General features: G+C 48.8%; 1 protein-coding gene across 1 annotated transcript in view; it reads left to right on the forward strand.

Annotated features, from left to right (window-relative positions):
• The window catches only part of ZNF516 (zinc finger protein 516), a 63,330-nt gene extending 42,068 nt beyond the window's left edge, over positions 1-21,262 (forward strand). Inside the window, exons 2-5 of the mRNA XM_065890550.1 lie at positions 4,248-5,660; positions 11,511-11,615; positions 12,463-12,530; positions 21,203-21,262. Coding sequence (XP_065746622.1) covers positions 4,248-5,660; positions 11,511-11,615; positions 12,463-12,530; positions 21,203-21,262 — 1,646 coding nt within the window. The remainder of the gene's footprint in view (positions 1-4,247; positions 5,661-11,510; positions 11,616-12,462; positions 12,531-21,202) is intronic.
• Positions 21,263-25,186: the final 3,924 nt, after the last annotated feature.

A 25,186-nucleotide genomic window follows, 5' to 3' on the forward strand; every position in this document is an offset into this window, starting at 1 on the left:
GTCAGTCTATAAAGCTCCTCCCTCCATACCCAGGACACAGCTGCCTGCAGTGACCGTAGGTTTACTGAAGGGTCCGTCGGGACACTCGTGCCAGGGGAAGGCCCACCATAAGGCATGCAGGGTTTTGTGCTGCGTTAGTTTCTGTTTTGTTTTTGTTTCTGTTTTGAGAGTTTCTGTGTTTTTTGTTTTGTTTAGTTTTAACCAGGGTGGGAAGCGAAGAAATTATAATAAACATAAAAAGAGAGGCAAAGAGCCACAGTCATATAGTAAGTGGACAGACTAAACCAAGATGAGCTGAAGAGGTGACATACGATAACCGAGGATTTAGAAATGAGGCTCTTCTTGTAAAAGCGCCTTCAGTCCCCAAACTTGAAACCGTTCCCTGCTGGCCCAGCCCAAGTTTATGTGTGATGGCTGAACACGCGCTCCCCAGCGTGAAGTGCTAACTTGCTACTTTTAAAGTTATACATGAAGCAACGACAGAGCGTTTTCTAAAAAAAGAAGCGTGTTTCCCCTTTACATCTCTCAGACATACCTGTGCAGAATCCACCACGTCTGAGTCCACTGAATTGAAAGAAAAGCAGTGAGGCCGCTGAGGTGCCTGTGAAGCCAACGGTTCATTTCTGGTGGTCGTTGGTCCCTTCTGCATAATCCTCCCATCCCTGGAGTTGAAGGGGGAGAGAGACAGCCTGTGGACCCCGGAAGGCCAGCCCCTCCCCGCCTGCTGGGGGCTGACCTCCAGCCCCATGGCAGCCCTGTCTGTCTCGGCCTCTCCTGAAATCCGATTCTCTGTGACTCCCAATGATTTGTCCTCTGTCGACCCCAGCGCACCTTGATCGTGGCCACAGTTAGAATCACCCAAAGGTTTTTTCAAAAAACGTGCAGACGCTTCTTCCCAAAAGGCTGGTTTTTGGTCTAGGCACTGGCCTTGGGTCTTTCTTCCAGCGACGGTTCACGTCCTTTGCAGATGATTCCAGGGGGCAGCTAGAATGCTGCTGTGGATGAACTAGCCCGAGGCCTCCCTCCCTTCAGGACACAGGGACTGAATGTCAGAGTTTGTGGTGGTCCAGCCAGCAGCCCTCTGTTTTAGGTGGCACAGTCCAAGTTCCTGCAGTCATTCTCCACATTACTTGGTTTCCAGAGACCTCCCTCCGTGAGCCTGTCCTGGACATGTTTTTGGCTCTTCTTAGTATGGGGCTCAGAGCTGAGACTGGGCTCCTCCAGCTAGGTGAGCACTGTTGGTGCCCTTGCCTCCCTGGCTGTGGCTGTGGCTTTACCTTGATATATCAATAAAACCCTGGGCCATGGAGACTCACACTGAGCTTGTGGTCCCCTAGGAGCCTGGACTCTTTTTCACAGCACAGCCCTTAAGCCAGACCTTTCACTTCCTGTACTTTGTTTCTTCTTGTTAGTTTTTAGCCTTTGTTCCATCCTGTTGAAAACTTTTGAATCTCTGTCTTTTTTTTTTTTTTTTTGGTGAAGGTTTTGGCTCTCCCTCCTAGCTGAGTGTCAGTCCTGGGTCTGATACCTTTGTCCAGTCCCATTTCTTCATCTAGGCCACCGATAAATGATGGTGGGGCTGTGGGAGGACCGATGCTGTAGCATCCTTAGGAGACCTTCCTCCCTGTGGATTCTGGGCAGGGGTGTCGGGTCAGCTCCCAGTGCGCCCTGTCCAGCCACATTTCATCTTGTGCCCAAGACCATCAGGAGACACCAGACCCATGTGTCCTTTTGTCCCCTAAATGACCAGTGTGGTAAGCCTTTCAAAAGAGGGAATCATGGGCTTTTACGGTGCTATTGCTTTTTACCCCCTAAACCAGAGATAAAATTTTGAAACGGTACCTGTTTTATAAACCAGAATACCAAGGCTCACAGAATTGATCTAATCTGCTTTCTCAGCAGGTCAGTTGAAAAGTGTGTTTTGATTTGCATTAACATGGCTACAAACTGCTCCCTTTGCTACTCGGGGCAATGTAAGACCCATACACAGAGGTGAGAAGCTAGGGAAGGCGTTGCAGAACCCTCACGCAGGTGTGCTGGCCCGCTGTGAGGTGCGGGGGTCCTCGGAGCCGTGTCTCTCAGTTCCGGCACTGTGATGGAGGGCCTGCTGTAATTTTTCACTCGGTGTCTCGGTCAGAGGCACTAGAGGTTCTCGTGATGTTTGAAATCCTTTGTGGAAGCATAACCTCTGGGGCTCTGACAGATGTGCTCTGAACACCTGCAGTTGTGTAGTGTCAGGTACGGTGGCCCTGTTGTTTCAACTGATAGGCTTTGGTGTGTGTTCTCATAAACCCATATGCCTTTAATGCGGGAAAAACTAGGTCCCCCAAGCCGCCGTCCTGACTCTCTTTGAAAATGTAAAAGTGAACTTGATAGACTGAGCCTCAGCCTGAATTAGACAAAGGCCAAGACGATCCCCTGCATTTAATTCCAGGTTAAATGCCCTTTTTATCATCAGAGCTTTCCAGGGCCGCCCGGTTTGCTTTCTGAGTAACACTAGGTACCCACATGACAGGCAGGTATATCTAACTTTATTTAAACGTTAGCTTTTCAGAGCCTATAGGATCAGAAAATGTATTCCTCTTTTGTCTTGTTTCCTGACCAATTCTGCCAATCACTACATACTGGTAACATTTCTTATGTGGACGTAATCCTTTAAAGTTGCTTATAAGTGGCTGTCTACCTACTAATTGAAAATGAATATTTGTTACTGTGTTCCTTTAGATCTCTGGTAAATGCCTTCTGTGAAGGACACTTTTCTGCTTTCCTGAAGATCCCTTTGGAATACACTTATTTTTCTTTCTTTTCTTTCTTTCTTTCTTTCTTTTTTTTTTTTTTTTTACCAATTTGATGTGATTACTGTCTTAACTCCAAAAATATACTTAGAAAAATTTTGTTTTATTTTATTTTTTGTTTTTGATTGAAGTATAGTTGATTTACAATATCGTGTTAGTTTCAGGTATACAGCACAGTGATTCAGTTGTGTGTGTGTGTGTGTGTGTGTGTGTGTGTGTGTATTTTCAGATTCTTTTCCCTTATAGGTTATTACAAAATATTGAGTATAGCAAAATACTAAGTTTAGAAATACAGTAAAACATTGAGTATAGAAAAATTTTAACATTCTGTGTAAACAGATACCTACATTCCATGAGAATGTTAAAATCTCTAAAAAATTCTTATTTAAAAACCAACAGTATTGGGCTTTCTCATAAAAGAAAACCTAAGATTTTAGTCCATCCCCGCTATGATACCTGTAATGAGAAAAAACACCTCTGAGCTCGTACTGATGGGAAGAATCCACGCTCTGTAGTTCGGAAAGGTTTAAGACATCCAGAAACGTTTGTGCACCTTCTAATTGAAATAAACCCAAGGTCGTCAGTGCAGACTTCAAGTGGGTTTTTTGTTAAATCGTGTCGAATCCACTTGCAGTGCAGTCTGGTCGGGGAGAAGCTTTGCAGCCTCGGTGCCCAAGCTCGGGGAGCCTGGCTGCACTTGGGGTGATGTCGCCGGCACTCACCCGGGAGGGTGCGAGGCCACCCCGTGGCAGGGAACCCGTGCCCGGCCAGCTCCCCTGTAGAAGGCTCCAGGCAGACCCCGCAGGAGCGGCAGTGGGCGTCCCACCCAGGGAGCACCGTTTCTCCCGGGCATACCCCTGGGAGGCGTGGGCATGAAGACTGTGACTCACCCCCTTCCCTCTCATGCCTCCAAAGGAAACTGTCGGTGTCCAGGTTTTGGAGCGGAATGTTGGACTTTACTAGACAGTCACGGGGGCCCATCCTGGATCGGCCCATAGTTTCTGAGGCAGCTGCAGGATCCCTGGGGGGAGAGCACACTGTTTTCCAGCCCTGCCTCTCTGTGACCATGGGCTGAGGGGTTCTTTGAAAGCCACGGAAAGCCTTATGCTGTTATAAAGAATTAAGTCTTTTTTCTGGTTTTTGATAGAACTAGTCCCCCTCTGTTGACTAGCAACAGTGTAGTTATATGTCACTAGATAGGCAGCTATGTTATTTTCCCCTGTAGTCTACTGAGTCATCTAATTGGAAAAGAAGCCCCACCCCAAATAGCGCCATTTTGCCCTCAAGGTTGATCCGCTCTTAACAGAGCTTGTTGATCCAGGTCCTGGATCGCACCGGTCCTGAGACCCACACGCTTCCCTCCACATGTGCACGTGGCGGTTTGGTTGTGCTTCTCTGTCTTCTGTTCTGAAGAGAAATGGTAACATCACGTTTTCCATTTCGATCCTCCAGGGACAAAGCCACACCGCTGCTGCTTTCCTGAAGAAGTAGCCTCCGCTGTGCTCTCCAACGGAGACCAAAGTCACACACTTGGAAATAACCCATCGGGAAGAGCCGCCAGGGAGCCCAGCGCGGGGACCACAGCTTATGTGTCTGTACTTGAAAGCAGTAGCAGAGACACTTCCAAGAGAGCAGAGCAGCCTAGGTTTTCTGTGGACTTAAAGATGCCAGCATTTCACCCCAAGCAAGAAGGCCCCGGCTCCAGGGATGCTGCGGACTTCCCTTCGCATCCCGCTCAGACTGCAGATGTGCAGCTCCCCTCTGAGAGCCAAGCCACCCACCCGAAAGAGAAGCTGTCCGATTTGCACAATAAAGAGCATTCCGGGGGAGGGAAACGGGCGCCGGCCCCAGACCTGGTCCCGCTGGACCTGAGCGAGCGGTCGACGCGGGACGACCCCAGCCACAAGGAGTGGGCCTCCTCCCTGCAGGCAGCTCTGGCCGTCCACCCGTGTCCTTACTGCAGCCATAAGACCTACTACCCCGAGGTGCTGTGGATGCACAAGCGCATCTGGCACAGGGTCAGCTGCCACTCCATGGCCCCCCAGTGGATTCAGCCCAACGGTTACAAAAGCATCAGAAACAGCTTGGTTTTCCTCACCCGGAGCGGACGCACGGGCCCCCCGCCTGCCCTCGGGGGCAAAGAGTGCCAGCCTCTGCCCATCTCCCGGTTCACCCGCACTCAGGTGCCGGGCGGGGCGCCGGGCCCCAAAGGGAGCCCCTCGCCCCTGGGGGTGCCCACGAAAGCCGCCGGCTTGCCCAGGAGCAAGGAGAGCCACCCCGGGGGGCCCTGCGCGCTCTGGGCGGCCGGCCCCGACGGGCATCGGCAGACCAAGCCCGGCCCTGGCCCCGGCCCCGAGCAGCCCGGGGCTCCGCCGCCCCCGTCCAAGCCCAAGCAGGAGGCCGGCCCGAGACCCGGGCCCGCGGCGGGCAGCGGGGGCTTCAGCAGAAGTGCCACACCGACGCCCACCGTCATCGCCCGGGCGGCTCCCCAGCCCCCGGCCAGCAGCAGGCAGGGGGACAAGTATGGCCTCCCCCCGGCGGGGGCCGGCCTCGGTCCCCCAAATAAGCACAGTGCCCTGGACCCGCCCAAAGCCAAATTCAGCCCTCAGCCTCAGGGTCAAGCGCACGGGAAAGGTGACGGGGGCCCCCCTCTACCTCCCCGAGAGCCCCCCGCCAAGGTCGGCTCCAGAGGGACTGCGGCCTCGCAGGCCCAGCCCGTCTTACACAACATCAAGCAGGAGCCTGCGTCCGAGGGCCCCGAGAAACGCCTGGACATCCTCAATATCTTTAAGACGTACATTCCAAAGGACTTTGCTTCTCTCTACCAGAGCTGGGGCGGCAACGGCCCTGCGCTCGAGCACAGAGGTAAGGGCTGCGGGCCCTCTCCCCGCCCGCCCTGGGGGCTCTGGGACCTCACGGGGGCGCCCCTCCTTAGAGGGGCGCAGTGCTGCCCACTGGCTGTGTCTGAGCCCCAACGCCGTGCACCCTGGCTGCTGTGCCCGGCCTCCTGCTGACGTCCCCGGCACACCCAGTCACGCCCCCTCCACGCCTAGCAGGCTGCCTCCGTGGCACTTCCCCACTTGGTCATTTTATCTTATTTTTATTCTTAGTATTTTTGTGGCCGCACCCGCAGCTTGCGGGATCTTAGTTCCCCGACCAGGGGTCAAACCCAGGCCCCCTGCAGTGAAAGGGCTGAGTCCTAACCACTGGACCGCCAGGGAAGTCCCTCCATTTGGTTATTTTAAACAAAGATCAGTGGATGTTCATTGTCTCATGCCTCTATAAAGACAAGATGTGCATTTGAAGTGGTTACTTAAGTTTTATCTTTACACGTATATAATTTTAAAAGCGCACATCAGTACCACAGCATTTGCTAGCAGAGCCCTTGCAGAATGTGAATGTCCCTTACCAGCTTTGGGGAGTTGACTCATGTTTAAAATTCTGGAAAAAATTATACCTCAGATCATTATCTTCCTTTCCTCCCAGCACCTCGGTATTAATACCTAATAGGAATAATAATTAGGAAGTGTCAGCGAATTTCCACAGGCTCCGTTGAATGCCTGCGTGGGATATGATGCCCTCGTTCTTGATGATAAATTGAAGGTAGCTCTCAGTTAACATCCAGAACCCTGGGAAGTCTAAGTATTTCCATTAAAAAATAAATAGACAAAAACCCCTATGGGGCTCCGGCTCTCAGTTACCTTACCTGGGTGGTCCTAACCCTTCTTTGCATACAACTGTACACCAAGCACCTGTAATTTATTAAAGTGGGGTACCATTTCAGATGAATTGTGAGATCCAGTCCCTCAAATTCCAGGAGCTCAGAAGCATCTTTGGGGACAAAGTTCAGATCGGGGGAGTCACGTACACAGAGGCACCCGATCTGCTGTGTGGGATGCCTGGTGGCCGTGGTTCCCGGCAGACGGATGTGCGTCTCTCCGTTCCCGGTTTCCTCCTATGACTTGGAACCTGCCCAGGTCCATCGCTGGTGCCACGTTGGTGTGGCGAGGAGGCCTTTGGTCCATGTTGACCCTTAGAGAAAAGCGAAGGTGTTTTTCGACTAGCAGAAAACTCAGGCGTTCCACAGGCTTAGAGATTTTGCCAGTGGGGTCCTTACCCCAGGTGGTTCTGGGGCTGTGGCTCAGAGACAGAGCTTCTCGAGAATTTCTAGAATGAAGCGGAGGCCTGGATGCCTGGAGGTGGTGGAGGCTTTCATTAAGATGCGGTGCACAGGGCGTGTCCTGGTTAAGACTCTCATCCCCTCCCCTGTGCTTCAGGTGCTCTGGGCGCACGGCCCTTGGTAGGTGGGGAAAGGCTGCTACCACGTAGCTTAGCGTTTCCACCTTTCTGGACGTTGTTACGTTTAGTGAGCTTTCCGTGTTCTCAGCAGTGTTTCCCAGTCGTGCAGATTATTTGCTCGGAGATGGAATAAACGTATATTGGTTGGCCTTTCGGGATCTCACGCCAACCTCGGTTCTCTAGATACAGGTTTTCGAGGACCCTAAAACAGAGAGGACTTAGATATAGATGATGGTGAGTTTCGTGGGCGCCGTGCTCCTGGTCACCTTCTCCCCTCCGTCCAGTTGCTTCCTGGAGTCTCTACCCGGCTGCAGAGTGAGTGGAGTCTGCACCAGTGTCTGGATGAGTTCCACTTAGTAAACCAGACTTGAACGTCATTTGTTACAACCCACAGCCTGCCCGATCACAGCTCTAAACCTGCCAGTTCGCACCTAGTAAGCGGCCCACATGCCCACTTGCCAAAGGCTCTTTGTGCTGCGTGTGGACCTGCCTTGTTGTTGCTTTTTTTCCCAAAAAAGTAGAAGTGAGTTTTAAGTGAAGGTTTAGAGAATTTCAGATGACAGACTTTGAAGTACAGGTAACCTGAAATGTTTTCCTTTTCCTTAAGATTTTTTAAATAAATGGTTCTAAGGCTCCCCCCTCCCCTTAAACAGAGGTTAGATATTTATCTTTTAAATGTGAAAAATGCTAAATCGTCCTCAAAGCGTGTGTACTGTTCTTGGATGATTTACTCTTCTCATGTCAGGTGTAAGTGTGCAGATTTATGGTGTTTTCCCTCACCCTGGTTTGGGTTTCTTAGGGGAAGTGCTTAAAATTTTTTGGCCTTGGTGTGTGAGTTCATAGGTTTGTTTTGAGAACCAAAGCTCTTGGGTTTAGGGAAGGACTGAGGTCAGCTGTATAAATCCTGGTTGGCCTGCCTCAGTTTACCTTGAATGCCCCACCAGGAGGGACTTGCTCCCCCACCCCCCGGTGGCCCCTTCTCTCCCTCATGGACTCGGTTTGGCTCCTGGTCTGGACTTGGGGGTACTTCAGAGCAAGCCCAGAGCTCTTCTCATCCCCGGCCCTTTGCGTCTTCAAACCCTGTCCTTTGCCTCTCCTGCATCCCTTTCCTGGTCCAGCGGCAGACGGGTATCAGTCCCTGCTTGGCCTACGGGGGACCTTCGCTGGTTCCTTTCTCCTTTGAGTGTTTGTTTATGATGCTTTGAAAGTGTCGTAGCTGCAGGGAAACCCAGCAGGTGTGGCGAGGTCTATTTGAGAGGTGAACAGAGAAGTGATGTTTCCTGTTACAGAGACTTTACGTCTACTGTTGCAGCCTGGGAACCATGGGCAGCCCGCTCCCAAAAATTACATTTCCGACATGTTACTGAATTTGCAGTAACTAAACTCTCAAGATTTGGGTTTCTGCTCCTTGCTGAGCACCCATTTTTTTCTTGAGTACATATGTGGTTAACTTTGGCATCAGGAATTGAGAGTCTAGAATCTGAGCTAATTCGTCTCCATTCCACGAGTCTGTCAGCAGTTTGGGGGCTCACGCCGTCCTCTGATGCAGTCTTGCTGTGTTTCCCCGAGGGGTGTCATCTGCGAGTGAAGATCGCAGCCTCCCCACGCGGGCCGTGGGTGACACGTATCGCGGTAGGAAGGCAGAAACATGCAGAAGGGAATCTTGTAAAAGAAGAGGCACTCACCTGTAGTGGACATGACATCCTTGTGGTGCTGGAGGTGTGATCCTGTGAGTCTCAAGGGAGGTACTGTCTTGAGACAGAGAATGGTGCTCTCGGGCGATGCCTCTGAGACATCAAGGTTTTATGAGGTTAAGAGAGAGAATCCTCAGAGAGCTTTTCCCCCCCTGTGTTTTGACCAAATGATGTTTGTGTAGAAATGAATAGTCTGGAAACTCTGCCAAAAGAGAAAATGATGTTACATGGAAACGATCATTGTCACTTCCCTTAGGGGCTCGAAGCCTAATCCTTTAAGGATAAAAAAAAAAGCTACATTTCCTGTGATCATTCTGCTGTGTAGATCCCAAGTCTGGAAACAGGTATGAGTGTAACGTGAGTGGTTTGTTGATAGAACAGTCAAAAAATAGTAAATTATCTGTGTTTCCAGAATTTGTGTCCAGCCTGTAGTAGAGGATGATTTGGATTTTAGAATTTAAAAAATCGAAAATAAAAGAACAGGATAATTCTGGATAGGATAACATATAAGGTTTTTCTTGTTGAGACTTCAAAAAAATCTTGTATGCCCAAGACGTATTAATAGGATGACGACAGAAGATTTGTACTTCCTTTGTGTGAATCTCGGTAGAATCTTTGCGGGATCCTTCAGTTTCCTTCCTCCCCTGGCGGGGGCAGCAGAATGAAGTTGAGTGCATGTTGGCAGGGCTTTGGAGGAGAGTCTGCAGGTGCCCCCGAAGACTCTTCCTTTCCTTTTTGAGCCCACTTTCTATACACAACTTTACTTTTGAGGTCAGAGTGGCAGAGCTGTTTGCTCACCAGGTAGCCTTCAATTCAAATGAAGTTTGTAACCTTTCTCACTAGCTCAGAATTTTGAAGTAGCTTGGGCATAATATTATTGACCATAAAGGGCAAGGGTCTTTTCTTGAAAAAGTAGGGAGAAAATGATATGATAGAATGCATGGGAAGACAGTGTGTGTGTGTCTGTGTGTGTGTGTGTGTGTGTGTGTGTGTGTGTGCTGATGCATACTTAATGCAAGGAAATCAGAATGGGGGAGTGGGTACAAGGGCTGTGCTTTTTCTGCTGCTAGTTTGGATGGGAATTACTTAGAAAAAAAAAGTATGATAATGGCTTAGTTTTGCGTGTTGTGACCATTAGATGCAGAGGCCACATGGGGGAGTCGTCATCCTCGGTGGGTGTCCTGGAGGCATCCTTAGGACCAGCATTTAGATGCAGCCCCATTATTCTTGGGAAAATCCAGGCAACCACAGGTGCTGTCAGAGACGGTCTTCTTAGGAGCCCAGCTGGAGGGTGCTCACAGTGAAAAGGAGGGAGCAGCAAAAGCGAGGATAAAGTTGAGATTTTCCTGGACCAGAATCAGAGGAGGGAGGGACCGCCCTGAACGGCTGAGTATGTTAGCGGTTGATAGAAGCCGTCTTCATGCTCGCTGCCTGTGGTCAGAAGAACTGGGGTGTCCGGCGCACTCAGGAGCCCCGCCCCCCCCTCTTGGGCCCATCGGTCAGTCATCCAGGGGTGCCTTCGTCAGCTTTTCCTCTCCCCGACTTGGCCTGGTCAGAACTCCAGGAAAGAGGAGGCGGGTGGTCTCAGCACATGAGCCCGCGGCTCCTGGGGTCGCGTGGCCAGGTGACACTTTCCGTGTTTTACCAGGAAGCTGACACCCTGATCTTTTACTAATGACAGGGCACGAGTGGGTTAAAATGTGTCTTATCATTCTCCTCGCATCCCTGAAGGAGGTGGTGAAGAGGCTGAGAACTTTGTGGGCAAATTCTTCTCTTTCTCGGAGACTCACATTCATGACTTGTCCAACAAGAAATCCACCATCTGCCCTACAATTCATGCATTTCTTTGACTGTTATTTCCATAAACATTACCTGTAATGTAGAAACAATTTTATATTATTTTTATGTGTTGTGGCTTCTGAATTAGGACAAGAGAATGATTTGGTCTCAGCTGTTTTGGCTAAGACCCTTGGTCGTCCTTTCACTCACCTTTTACATTCAAATGTCAGACTTCAGGTGTGTAAATACTCAGCTCAGGGAGCGTCATTTAAAGAAATTTGTTGTTATAGGCATAACTTTTTCTAGTTAGTATTTTTGTTTTCCCATTGAGTTGAGCTACCATTGAGCCTGATGGGGAAGGTTAGGCTAAGGGAAGTCATTTCAGAGCTACTGTTACATGAAAAATTAGGCTTTTCTTCAGAGAGATGCCCTCATCCAGAAAAGGCAGACAGACAAGTATGAGTCTTCTGCGTCCCTTTTCTAGCAAAAGCCGGACATCTTTTAGGGTCAGGAGGGAACAGGAGGTCGGCACTCTAAGACTGGCCTCCTTCCTAGGTGTCCCGTCTGTGCTCTGCCCGGGATGCGCAGGACACACAGGTAAGGGGCCGGCAGGGGGGGTAGGTGGGGATGGCGCAGCTCCCGGGCGTGTGGCCCGGCATCGCCTTGGGGGCAGGGCCCAGCCCTGCTTTCCTGGTCCCTCACTTGGTCTGGCCACATCACTCCATCGGCCGGATGCGGGCCACCAGCTGCCTGGGTCCCACACACCTGAGGGCGCGTCATGGGAGTGGAATTTAATCCTCTCTAATCTGTGCTCCCTCGCGGTCCTGCGTGCGCGGGCTGTCCGGGGGCCTGGAGGTGCCTGCCATCAGGACACAGCGGAGGGGCTGACGATGTTTTCCTCTCGCCCCCTTCCTCCCTCCCCCGCCCCTGCACCGCTGCCCAGGGACACTCCGGACGCCGGCCCACCAGGGAGACTTGGTCTGCGGGGAGTGTGGGAAGTGCTTCCACCAGTCTAGCCATCTCCGGGCCCACACGCGGGCTCACACAGGTACCTGCCCGGGGGGCCCTGGGGGGAGGCAGTCTCTGTTTTCCACAGTCGGTGACAGGTTTAGATTTCGCCCGGGTGAGGTGAGGGGTCAGGCCTTCTCTCCTGGGATTACACTCCAGGCTGTCCCATCCGGTACCTGCACCTGAAATGATTTTTCCTTTGCAGCCAAGTGCCCTGTGGTTTAATCTGAGATAAGCCTGTCTTGCAAATGCTCCACTTTAAGTAGAGTGGACTTCTCAGAAGTGCACGGGGTAATGAGATATGCTGCCACCGGGGCGCACTGAAACCCAAGTCCCCCATCGGCATGACACCCGGCTGCCTGCTTTCCTCCTCGGCACCAGCTGGCCTCTGTGGACCGGTGGGTGCCGAGTGGCAGAATTCCTCGGCCTGTTTGTCAAGAGCTTGCCTGAGATGGAATCAGGGGGAAGCAATGTGTGTGCAGTGGGAACACCACACAGCCAGGGCGAGGCGGGGCCGGGGGTGCTTTATCCCAGGCGTGAAGGATGCATCCGTACCCGGGTCGGGTCTGATGCAAAGTGACAGGGGCCAAACGGTAAGTGACGCAGAAGGAGGGGCCCTCTGCTCGCGCGCGGCTAATTCATGCTGTCACTGATGGGTCTCTTTGGCGACGAAGCCTGAATTAAAAAGGGCACCGGCCCCAGGCAGTGTTTTCAATTTCTTACAGTAAGTGTTATGGTAAACTGGTATTTTCCGGCCACAGGCTGGGCGCTGGGACTTTTTTTCGTTGTTTTTTTTTTTGCGCAAGTGCTTAACCTGTAAGGGACACGTGTCGCGGGGCGTCGGGAAGCTAGTGTCCCCCTGCTAACGCACATACTTGCTCTCACAGTGCTGTTTGAGTCTAACGGCCTCCGAGGTGCTGAAGCCCACGCCACCTCCGCAGATGCCCCCAAACAAGTAGGTCTCCCGACTCACGGGTGTGTGGGTTTTCATGTCGCGTAGCTGGGAAAAGGGGTGTCACGATGGTCGTCACAAGGGTACCACGTGGTGTTTTACCAGATGTGTAAGTAGCTTTTCGTTGCTGTGAATGAGAGCCCAGTCCTGCGGGACAGTCTGTGGGTGCCTGATAGTCACTTAAGGTGGCTCAGGCCGTGAACGACACGGTCGGGGTCGATGCAGCTGCGTTGGGTCTTGTTGTGGGTGACGGAATTGGTAGAGACCGCTGGTGACAGAAAACACCAGAAAGTCATACTTTTCCACTCAAGATGTTTTGCTTGGAGGTTAGCTTGAGAACAAGTTAGGCTTTGTCTCTTGTCTTCAGAACCGTATTTTTTTTTTTTTTTTTTTTTTTTTTTTTTTTGTGGTACGCGGGCCTCTCACTGCCGTGGCCTCTCCCGTTGCGGAGCACAGGCTCCGGGCGCGCAGGCTCAGCGGCCGTGGCTCACGGGCCCAACCGCTCCGCGGCATGTGGGATCTTCCCGGACCGGGGCACGAACCCGTGTCCCCTGCATCGGCAGGCGGACTCTCAACCGTTGCGGGAAGCCCTTCAGAACCGTATTTTAAAAAAATTCTATTGGAGTAGAGTTGATTTACAATGTTGTGTTAGTTTCACGTGTACAGCAGAGTGTATCAGTTATACATATATCCACTCTTTGTTTAGATTCTTTTCCCATGTAGGCCATTACAGAGGTTTGAGTGGAGTTCCCTGTGCCGTGCAGTAGGTTCTCATTAGTTGTCTATTTTATATCTAGCAGTGTGCATATGTCAGTCCCAATCACACAGTTTGTTCCTCCCCCCTCCCTCCCCTTGGTGTCCATAAGTCGGTTCTCTACATCTGTGACTCTATTACCACTTTGCTAATAAGTTCATCTCTACCATTTTTCTAGATTCCACATATAAGCGATATTATACGATTAATATTTATCTTTCTCTGTCTGACTTCACTCTGTATGACAGTCTCTAGGTCCATCCATGTCGCTGCACATGGCATTATTTCAGAACCGTGTTTTTGAATCACTCCATAAGAAGCGTTCCGCTGAGTTTGGTGTCTCAGGGCCTCATCCTTGTCCTGATTTGATTCTCTGTCTGACGCACACCGCCGGCTCGGCCATAATGCATAAGATACCCGTATGCATGTACATAGAACGCGGGTGAACGCGGGTCACTGTAGATGTGTGGCCTTAGTGCGTTCAATCTATAAAAGGCGGCCAGCTCCTGGGCACGAGGGACTGTGGGATGCGGTCTGTGGCTCTGAAGTAAGGGGGTACACGCCATCCTAAGTGGTCCGTCCCGTCATCCTGGGCTAAGAGCTTGTGGTCTCAGAGCTTTTCTTCCTCTTTGCCCCTGACAGGATGCCACACCCATCCTCGTTCTCCCACAAGTATTTTCTCCACAACCTTCTTGCTTTCTGATAGCTTGCCGTAGAAGGTTCGGTAACTGCAACCTCGCCCCCTTGTAAATGAAGAGGGGAAAGTTTCCTTGCTGCCAGAATAAACAGCCAGGATCCGGTCCAGGCGGTCAGATCCAGTTAGCACACCCTGCCTGGACACGTGTGGGATTCACGGTCGTTGACAATGATGACGGTGACATAAATGTCAGAAGAACCTCCAGAAATTCCAGTCCGTTTCTCTAGAAGAGAATAGTGAGCGATAAAACACTGCCCAGAGCCTGCTGCTAATTCATGGTTGAGCTGCCCTTAGGATGGACGGAACCTGATCAGAGGCTCTGGTTTTGTTTTTTATCGAATTCTCAGAATCCCTGTTTTTTTGTTAAAAGCCTTTTCTTCATATGTCACGGACAGAATGCCTTTCCCTTTGTTATAGTTTTTTGGTAAGTGACTTCTCTCTTAATAAAACCCATAGTTTTAGAATGACAGCTGTTATTTCACGATGCTGTGACAATTGATGAAAAAAATAACATCTCACTGAACGCAGAATTAAAAGATTTCTGGACACATGTGACCTCAGCTCGAATTAGGCAACTCTCCTTTTAAACAGAAGTAAAACCCCCTTTCGACAAGGCGCACCCTGTGATGTGTCTGTGGGTTGTAGTAGCGGCAAGGTCGTGCCATAATTGGAGAAGTACATACTGACAGTACAAGTGAAGTCAGTCCAGAGCATTCCTGCAGACACAGCGGCCCATTCAATCCACCTAAGATTCGGCTTTTCCAGAGGAGTGTTTGACGAGGCCGGGAAGCACCTGGCAGGTCTCTGAATAACATAGTGAGATCCTTCAGGAACACACATCAGTTTATCTGGTGCACGTGGATTCTACCTAAGCCTCTTTCAAAGGCTTCTGGCACAGGGAGAAATAGATCAGCAAAGCAAATCACTAAGACTGTATTTTAAATTAGTTCTTTGTTACTTATAGTTATGCTGGGAATTCATCACAGTTGTTACCCATTCTTGGTGATGAAAGAGAAGAGATGTATCTATATTTTCGTCTTTGTCTCTGTAAACCCAAGTTCTGCAGTTTTGTACTTATTACCAGCCCACCTCTTAGTTTCACGTGTACAGTGACTCAATACTGTGGTCTTAGGAACTATTTACTCCTGTTGCAAGGCCTCCGTGGGTCAGCTGTCCTGCTTTTCAGTCTCCTGACCGTGGTTGTCAGGCCCGTGACACCAAAACTCAGCTGGATTTATACACCTCTCGTGCTCGCATATTCGAGATACGGCCTCTGGAAGTACTTTTTGTCCTCTGTCACATTAAAAGGAGCTTTTGGTGCTCAATCACTGAACATTTTGGTTCTTGAAGGAAATTCTGTTTTCTTTAACGTACTTTGGAATTTAAGAATTCTCATAGAGATGTGTCTGCCAGGATAAGTGCAAAACATATCAGTAGTAGTTATCGGCTTATATCTCACTGTTCTCTCTTATTCTGGAGTTCTCCTTGTTTACAAAAATCACAACTGCTGTCTTAGATTTAGAATACGATCTAGATTCATAGGACAATTCTGTGGTTATTTATGTCTAGAACGGGACTCGTTATACTTATCAGCCATCTTCTTTTTCATGTTTAGTGTGCTTTACAAACATTAACTAATTAATATTTAAATCCTTCTTTTCCTGTGGGCTTTAGAAGCTGTGGGTCAGGGGAGTTTTGAAAATCACACAACACTGTATTCACGCATAAATTACTTGATGTAACACTAACAGTTGATGGACTTTTATAGATATACACAATAGATGTTAAATTATCTAACGGAAACCGTATTTGGGAATTCAGTTTTACAATAATCATTTATTCACTCATTAACAGTATTTATTGTGTACCTCCTGTGTGCCAGGCTCTGTCATATTGGTGGAGATAACGAGGATGTTGGGAGACAAAGTAAATACTTTTCCTGCTTTCATGGTTCCTGAGGTCCAGTGGGTGGTTTAGGTAAGAAAACAGGGCAGAGAGGTGCAGCGCTGTGATAGGATGAGGGCCCTGGAACCAGGCTTGGGACATCGAGAAGACTGCCAGGGTGCGGGTAGCCGGCAGATGCCCCCGCTGATACCCCCCCCCCGACCCCAACCCCGGAGGTGGAAGAGATGTCTCGTTGGAGGAATCGTATGCGGGGAGAGCTGGGCGGGTGGCCAGGCGCTCAGGACATGAGCCTGGGGAGACACATCGCCGTTGGGTACCAGCGCTGAGATGCGGGAATTCCATCCCGAGGGCAGTGGGGACCCTGAGCCAGGGATGACGTCACCAGTGTTGTGTCTGTAGGAGAGTCGGGTTGGTCTGGGTCGGGGATGGATTGCGGAGGTTCCGGACAGTGAGCTGAGCCCCGCTCTGGAGGTGCTTGGGGTCATCCCAGCGAGACCCAGAGGCGGCCCGAGCTGGGGTGAGGCTGCGGAGAGCAGATGGGTGTGGGGATGTTTGGTGGCAGGAAGAACTTGGGGGTTGGATGCAGGATGGGAGGGAGGGGAAGGGGATGGAGTGGACCCGGGTGCTGGCTTCAGGCTCCAGCTCTCGGGAGGAGCCGTTCCTGGAGCCTGGAACGTGGCAGGAGGAGCCGGACAAAACCAGTTCCAGCTGACCTTCAAGTCAAGTTTGTGATGCCTCTTGGCGGGCGAATATGTGGGTTTGAAGTGGGTTTGATCCTGGTGGAGAACATATAAATATTTAATAGCTCTCAACGTTGAAGATCAGCCAGTTCTACTCCGAGGGACTCAGTAGCCTGAATTGTTAAGATGTTGGGTTATTGAGTAGGAGACTCTAACCTAGACCTCAGACCAGGCAGGTGAACTTCACCTGAGTTTCCTCATTCGTAAAATGATGACAACAGCAGCACATACTTCTGTACTTGCTGAGAAGATTAACGAGGGCGGTGGACTGAGCCTGGCAGAGACCAGACGTCCAGCACGTGAGCTGTTGTCGGTTATTCCAAGAATGAACAGGTGTCCTGAGCAGCTGGGGAGACACGGGCGCCGTGTCTGTGTACGGTGCACATGCGTGTAAACATGTAGATGCACGTGTTGTTGCCTGTGTGGACGTGCCCGTCGTGGACCGTTGTGCTCGGTCGTCACGGCCACTCCCTCTTCTCAGCATCTCCCTGCTTTGTCAGAACCTGGTCGTGTGCTTGTAAACACCCTGGTTTTGTCTTGTTTTGTTTTACAGCCTAGCTGGTAGTCGTGCCTTAAAGGGACGATGGGAGAGCTCTTAGCTTGAGAAAAGTGTTGGCAACATAAATGTAATTCCCTAGTTTGCTGCCTTGTGTTCAGACGACATCACGCTGGCAGGCAGACGCTATGTCTGTACCCACAGCCATACGGCAGCTGCCCTTACTTTGCTGTATTAATATCTGAATTTCCTATGTGAGGTAATCCTAATGTCATAATATACATACGTTGGAGTGGATTAAATTCAGTTAATTTAGTTACTTGAGGAGGAATAAAAGTTTCCTTTTTTGTGTTTACAAGGTCATACATGCAGTTTATTTATTTCTTCTTTTCTATTATGGTTTATTACAGGATATTGACTATAGTTCCCTGTGCTGTACGTTAGGACCTTGTTGTTTATCCGTCCTATATATACTAGTTTGCATCTGCTAATCCCAACCTCCCAACCCCTCTCTCTGCCACACCCCTCCATCAGAGAGTTTCGTTTTGATGTGTTTTTGGTCGTGGTCTCTTTTCTGCACGCACACTGGCTAAGCCCCTTCTGTGTTACAGGCTTGCACTTGAACTCGGAGATCCCAGAGCGGTTTCTTTATCAGCACATTCCCCTGTTGGGTGGGGTGGAAAGGATTACCGACTCCCTGGAAGTTAAAGGTCTGGATTGGGTAATAGTAGGGTATCGGATAGTTTGTTCCTGGGCACAGTATCTATTCTGTAGGCATCCCGTTTCTTTGCATTTGTTGTAAAAGGGTTTGAGCCCTGGCAGCCAGGAGCCCTCTTCATTAGTGGTGCTTCCCTAGCTGTGGGGATGAATCTTCCAGCCCTGGGGAATAAAGGCACCCGCCGCTGGAGCCTGTTGTATTAGGAAGATAATTCTGATCGTAAGAGAAGCTAATATTCCAAGCAAAACTCTGCGTAAGAGGAGGAATTCACGTATATCATCATTTTCAAGATGCTTTGCCATAGATTTAACACAACTGAACATTTAATTTCTAGTAGTCATCAAAATTCATTAGAAAGAACATTTTTTGAAAATAATATGCTTTTTAAAATATTGGTATCACTGCGCTATGGATGTTAGAGAAAAGAGTAGGGGGGGTTTCTTTAATGTTGTGGAGAAATTTATTTTTCCAATTGTATTGTTCGTTAAATGTTAGAAATTAAATAACGGTCTTTCTAAAACCAAGAAAAATTAACCCTCTCTCCCTCCATTCCCCTGGTTTTGGGACTTAAAAGACCAGACCGTCTTTTGCTGAAATATGAAATCTGGTGTTACGACTTGTTTGAATTCCTTGCCAAAATTTATAGACTATGATTAATAGTTTACTTATTATTCTAAATGTTATTTTTAAATGGTTAAGCTGGAGAAATAATTCCATTAATCAAAATAAAGGGAACTGAGGAGAAAAATGGCAACCTAATTTGTCTCATTTTTAGCTGTGGAGATTAGAATGCAAACGATGGAGAAATCCCATAGGCTGGTATATTTGAATCTATGTATGATCTGTTTTCAGTGTCACTTTTAGATTCTCAGTATCACAGATCGCATTTCAAAATTCAGCTGGTTTGTCTCAGTCGTTTTCTTACTCATGTAAACCAAATGTCTTGAAACAGTATCCATTTTCCCACTCAGTGTAGCATAAGGTGAAAAGTCGTGAATAGTAACTAGTGATTTATCCAAAATGACCTGTAATAACGCGAGTCCCAGCTAACTGTTGGCTTGTTGGGAAAGGTCCTTGTCAGTAAGATGTTCCCTGTACATCGTTAAGCGTTTAGCATCACCACGCATGTCTAATGCAGGCCTTGGTCCACGGAGGCCGAGAGACTCACCTGTGTCCCAGAGGATATTGGCTTTTGTGTGTGTAGGTCACTTACTCTCACACATGAGCACATACGCATTCCTTTACCTTATAAGACAAAAGGGAAGAAAAAGTAGGCCTCATCAAGTTCCATAAGTCACTGTTCATCCCTGGAACACTGAAACGCCTTAAAGAAAGATAATATTTATTTCTGAATAAATATTGTTCAGTTTTACTGAAGAGTCCACAATTCACACAGCTGCAATAAAGAAAAGCCAAATTTTCTGAAAGCGTGCTTCTCATTTTCTGATGACTCTTTCTTTGTGGGAGAATAAAAGCAACTTGTTTGCGCTCAGATATCATGCCTCCACTTAATTTAAGTATTTCTGTGACTCCTTTCTTCCATGGTTGCATTTTCCCCTGGGCCTCATTTCTCAGATGAATTTCAGTCATTTCTTAAAAACCCTATATAGGACTGCTGTATTGAGGAATAAGGTGTTGGTCCCAACGAATCGGAAGTGAAAACAGCTCTCTTAAAAGTGAGATGCTGAAAAAAAAAAAAAAAAAAGTGAGATGCTGTTTGAACACATCCCCTCATTTATAAAGAGAAACTTGGCATCTGTGCCTCTAGATTTGTGGACTGAATTAAACAACCTGGTTATTCGGGTTAGCCAGATTTTGCAGTCCCTCTAAAATACATAGCTTTAAAACTTTCTGAGCCTGCAGTGTAAAACTTCAGTCCTTTACGGACAGAGGGCCATCTTCATGCTTCTTCTCTAACCATCCTTTTTCCTTCTTCCAATACAAGTCTGTGTATTCTGGTCCAAAGGAAGGGAAATCCAAGGAGGTGCCTGGATTGTGTATACAGAATCTAGACACACACAACACACGTGTTCATACACATTCCTTGCCCATTTATGGACTCCCCAGCAAGTCTGTTTGCTACATACTTCCTCAAAACGTTCAAGGCCAGCCACCTAACAGCTAACAATAACTCCTGTTTTTCTGTCCGTAAACACAAAGGCCATTTTCCGTCCTCGAATGTATCTGGAACCAGTTCCAAATGAGCCCTGTCGATGACGGATCTCCCCATGTCGCTGTGCAAAAATGCAAAACATCCTTCGCGGTTTACTGCAGGAAATTCACCATCTACTTAAGGAAGTTTTATCACCTCTCTCATTCCGTTACCGTTTCCTACATTTCAAATAGACTACTGTCCGTACCACTGTGCCCACCCCCCCAGCCCCCCATAAAATAATGCTGAGTATCTTTCTGACTTCCGCTAGATGTCGACTGGTAGGTGTTAGGTGTCGTGAATGCAGAGCTAGTTTTACGTAGGAGTTTTCTGAAACTATTAAGTAAAGAGAGGCACTTAATTCATTATGTCAACCAGACCCCCCCAACACACACTTATTTCTAGGGTTCCTGCAGGCATAGCTGGAAACCAGTTGGAATTTCACACGAGCGCGGCATTTTATGTGTACATGTTAATTTCAAGCTGTTGGTTTTACTTCATGGAGACTTCAGCTGAAGGTTAATGCAGTTAAGTAAGATTCATCTTGCCCTGTCGTGTCCTCAGATTGTAAACTCCATTGTTCAAACAGCGATGCTTCACACGTCGTGCGAGAGCCTTCTCTGAAAGCTTCGGCTTCCCTTCATTCTCATTTTCGTCCTGCAGTTCCCTTGACTTTAGAATAACCCTTTCTATTTTTCCAACGTGGTAATTATTTACGGAAATGGGTGGAAGCTCCCTCAGGTGCTGACAGACCTATGGGAGTGCTGTACTTCTGGTTCGTATGGCCCCCAAATTCAACCCTGTTCTGGCGCTGTCGTTCACCTGTGAACCCCGCTTTGTATTACTCACGGTGCATTGTTGTTTTGAGTCCTCCGGCCCCATCTGGCCATCTTTGTAACCTTTCCTCCGGAGCTGGTTCAGGCACTATGATTTGCTGTTCTTGCATGCGGAACAGAGACGGCTAATGAACCTCTGTAGATCATTGGGGGTGATTTTCTCAAGCTGCCTTGGAAGGCAGGAAGGCACAGTGCAAACATATCCTGCTCGTATGCAGTGAGTTCAAGCTGAAGCCAGGGGTCTCTGCTGACCTGACTCAGTGGCTCTGTGAAGGTTGCTGTTTGTGCTTTGGGCGTTGCTAAGAAAATTAATAGGAAAAATGCACTTGGAAACCAAAGGCAGAAATGAGCTTTTCTCTTGTCTCTTTTTTCCCCAGGGGAGAGACCATTCTAATGCAGATACTGTCCAAACAGTGCCTCTCAGAAAGGGAACCTAGAGACACGCTTTCACCATCCCCGGTGCCCCGGGACAGCGTCCGCAGTTCCCTTGTGGATGTCCCGACCGTGACCCTGACCGCCCCGTGGAAGAACTCCCAACCGGACACCTCAGATCCTGCAGCCGCTGGGCGGAGCGGAAGCTGAAGGGAGGGCTTCTCCTTGTTACACGTTAAACATCAACAAAGATGCTCGACTTAGAATTACATGTAGATATTCTATATGCATATACGTGCTCACCGACCATAGTCCGTATTTTCTTATAATAAACGGTGGAGGTGGGAGCCACGGTAGGAGCGCAAAGCATCGATATTGTTCAAGACAGGTTTGAGACACTGGAAGAAAGATGCTCGTGTGTGTCGGACAGAGTGAAGCAGCCAAGCACTGAAACAGAAGCCGCCGCCGCTGCTCCGAGGCCTGTTGGAGGTGACGTCAGAACAGACGGCGGAGGGGTCCAGGTTGACGGAGTTTTGACGCTCTGGCCTCTCCTTGTCTTAGTGGGTATTTAAAATAGTGAATAAAAGAGGAAGGATGGGCCTTGAGGTGCTGTGGAAACAGGTTCGACGGGGGGCGGGCGGGTGACAAGGTCCTCCTTCCTCAGTGGTCCCATCGCATCCCCTTGAGGGCCCTCTGCGTTTCCCAGGTGTGTCCCTCTCTCCCATCTGTGCTCAGTGAATCCGGCAGAGGAAACACATCCGTGGGAAGGCTTTTGCTGTGCTTGGGAAAAGAGAGCTGGTTGAGCACTAAGCAAAGCAGGGTTCTTTGTTTATTCTCAGGACCTTTTGGTAACAGGGCTACATTCTGCAAACTGCTTACAACGGAAGACTGCCTGTCTTAACAAATGATCTAGCCACTGAACCCCCCCTCGATTTGGACCCTTTTAGTCCTAGCGGGAGGATCCCCTGAGCCCAGGGGGGGCCCAGGTCGCCGGGGTCCTGGTGTTCTGGGGCCTCCTGCGCCCCCCTCCCTCCCTGCCTTCCTGTCCATCTGTCCCAGCAAGTAGGTGTCTTTTCTTCTTGGGCGGGGGGCGGGGGCCTCCATGGGACGAGTCCCTTCATTCCCAGAGCGTGGAGGCCCCCCGGCCCGTGGGTCGGACAGCTTAATATACCTCTTCCTCAGTCGCGCAGATGCCAGTTTTAGCGGTGGGGAGTTAAGGGCCGTCACCAAGGGTCTTAAACCTTGCAGTGTGCGCAGTTAAAGTTGTACTCCGCAGATATGTTTTCTTGTCCCATTCCCGTGACACCATGTGTGATGGTAACGTTTCTGAGATTTTTGCACATAATGATTTTATGCATTATCAAAAGTTACTGCTGCCTTGAACGAAAACGTTCTGTGAAATGTTTTGCAAAAGCTTTACTAGGTTTTTTTTAATTGTGAAATTTTGTAAAGGCAGGAAATGGATTAAAACGAGCATATGCTAAATATATTTTTCAAAAAAGCAATAATTTTACATGTACAGAAATTATCCTAATCTTTAATACTGGTGAGAGCGACAGTTTACCTAATACAGTCATGGATTAGTGCAGTTTTTGTAGAAAATGGGCTTCTGATACAAAGACTTGTTTAAACACACACACACACACACACACACACACACACCCTAAAGTGTGGTTTTCCTGTTCTAATGATTTGTTGAATTTTATTATATTATCATTGTTGTTCTTAGTTAATGTTTGGTTATGGATTCTACTTGTTACTGAATTTAAATTACTTGACCGTTCAGGTTACTTTGCAACATTTGCAAACAATGCAATGTAACTGGCTAGCTTATATCTATAAATATATATATACATGTATATACACACGCATATAGCTGCATGTATGTGTGTGTATATATATATATAACTTTTTTACTTATTTTTTCCTGATATTCTTACACCGGCTGTGTACCAGAACGATCTGTCGTGTTGGTGTCATTAGGAATGTCCTTGCAGATACGATCCAGTGACTGTCCTCTAAAGTTATTTTGAGCAAAGTTTCAGAGCTACATTCCTCTGTTCACCCTGGAAATCAACATGCCTTTCTGTTGACTTACGTTCGATCACTTCCATGGTCTCCCCGCAGTGATGGTTTCTGCATTTTCTAGCTTTTATTTTCCTGGCTGACAGTGAAGGGTGACGGTTCAGGAACGCACAGGGGCTCGTGATTCGGTCTGTTTCTCTGTGTTTTAGTTATTCAGAGGAATTCTGTACCCAGAGTGACACGATCGTGTACGTTCTTAGCGTTTCAGAGGCGGCCTTCAGAGCCGCAGGTGTCGTCCCGGGAGACCCCTTTGCGGGGAGCGTGGTGGAGAGGGGCGCGTCCCGGGGTCCCGTTGGCCGGACACGCGGCCCGAGCCAGTTGGAATACTTGTTTCCACCCGGAGCACAGAAATAAGGTTTTCCCTGAATTCAGCAGACGGGGGTCCGGGGCGGGGGGTGGCGTCCAAGAACACCACCCTCCAAGGCAAGCCGTCTGGGGGCCCGACTGTGCTTCCTTTCTTCCACTGAGCATCAATATTGTATTGGTTTGTTCATGTGTTTATGTCAGTTTGACCATAGTATTTAATACGATTTGTGTTTTTCTTATTTATTTAGCCAATGTGTTTTGATTCACTTTTTTTCGACGGATAATTTCCGCATGGTCTCTCTTGTAAGTCACCCTCCGACTGTTACAGACTTTCTACTACCTCTACCAGTCTGCTGTTTCCTTGTTTCTTAACAGGATGTGACAGTGTTGGCGTCAATGTAACTTAGACAATAAAGGGTTTGGTTGTCTACACTGCAGCTTCTCCGTGTGTCTCCCCGCCCCCGCCTGCACACTGCTGCTGGTGGTCTCACTCCTACCCCTCCCCTGCTCGCCCTGTTCCTCGTTGTAACACAGATAATGAGCTTAGAGACTCTTTCAGGTTATTCACTCACAGTCCTTAACTTGAAGAATGAACTTTTAATTCTCTGAAAACTCAGCTGTTCAAAAGCATCTTCTCCGGGCGTTCGCCAGCCGTTGTGTCACTTTTCTGCCCTGGTTCCTGGAAGGCCTTGGGGCCATCTCAGATGGATGCGTTTCACCTCGGTTATGGCACGGTACAGATTTTCAAGCCAAGTGGATTTTTGCCTTTTTGGGTTTGAAAAGTATTCAGTGCTTTAAGAGATGCTTCCCAATATTTACTTATTTATTTTGTAAACCAAGAAAGACACTAGTTTCTTGAAAAGAAGGTGCTCCAGGAAATGGCCCCGGGGATGACGTATGCCACTTTGGCAACCTTACGGAGCATTGGTTTTGCCCAGGATGTCGAGAACCATCTTCAGATCTGGCCGCTGAGTCACAGGTTGTACAGTGTCAGGCAAACAGTACACGGAGGCACGTGCACACGCAAGGTCATCATTTGGCAGGCCTCTGGGATGTGGCCTTGGGCCCAGCAGGTCGCAGGTGACACCTCCCGGCTGTTGCCCAGGCACCCGGCTCAGGTAGCTGCACCTTCTTTCCAGCGGGAGATAGAGTGTAGCCCACAGGGTCACAGAAGGTGAATGGCAGTTCTCAGTCTGTGCCTGGAACGCAACGCACCTCCTGGGTTTTCACGGCCAGATTCTCTTTACCGACGTGCCGTCTTGAAAACAGGCAAATCACCCCCTGGGGGGTGTGATCGACGCACAAAAAAACGAATGCGTTTGTACAACTTTACTTTTCCACTTTCAGAATGTCTCCGTGTCTGAAGCAGTGTATGCTGTTTCACTGCTTTTAACTCGGGTGTGTTCTAATCGCAGGACATTTTATACACTGAGCAAAAAGAAAGAGGATAAAAAAATCACAGGCCAGGACTTCAAGTGATGGTTTAGGTGCCCCGTAGTGTGTCTGTGTGGAGCGACTGAGGGGAAAATGTTCATTCTTCAACTTTGCTGATTATGCTTTGAGGCAGTAAAATGCAAAAGACCATAGAGTTTGTATTT

Source organism: Phocoena phocoena, chromosome 13, assembly GCF_963924675.1.
Source record: "Phocoena phocoena chromosome 13, mPhoPho1.1, whole genome shotgun sequence".
Lineage (NCBI taxonomy): Eukaryota > Metazoa > Chordata > Mammalia > Artiodactyla > Phocoenidae > Phocoena > Phocoena phocoena.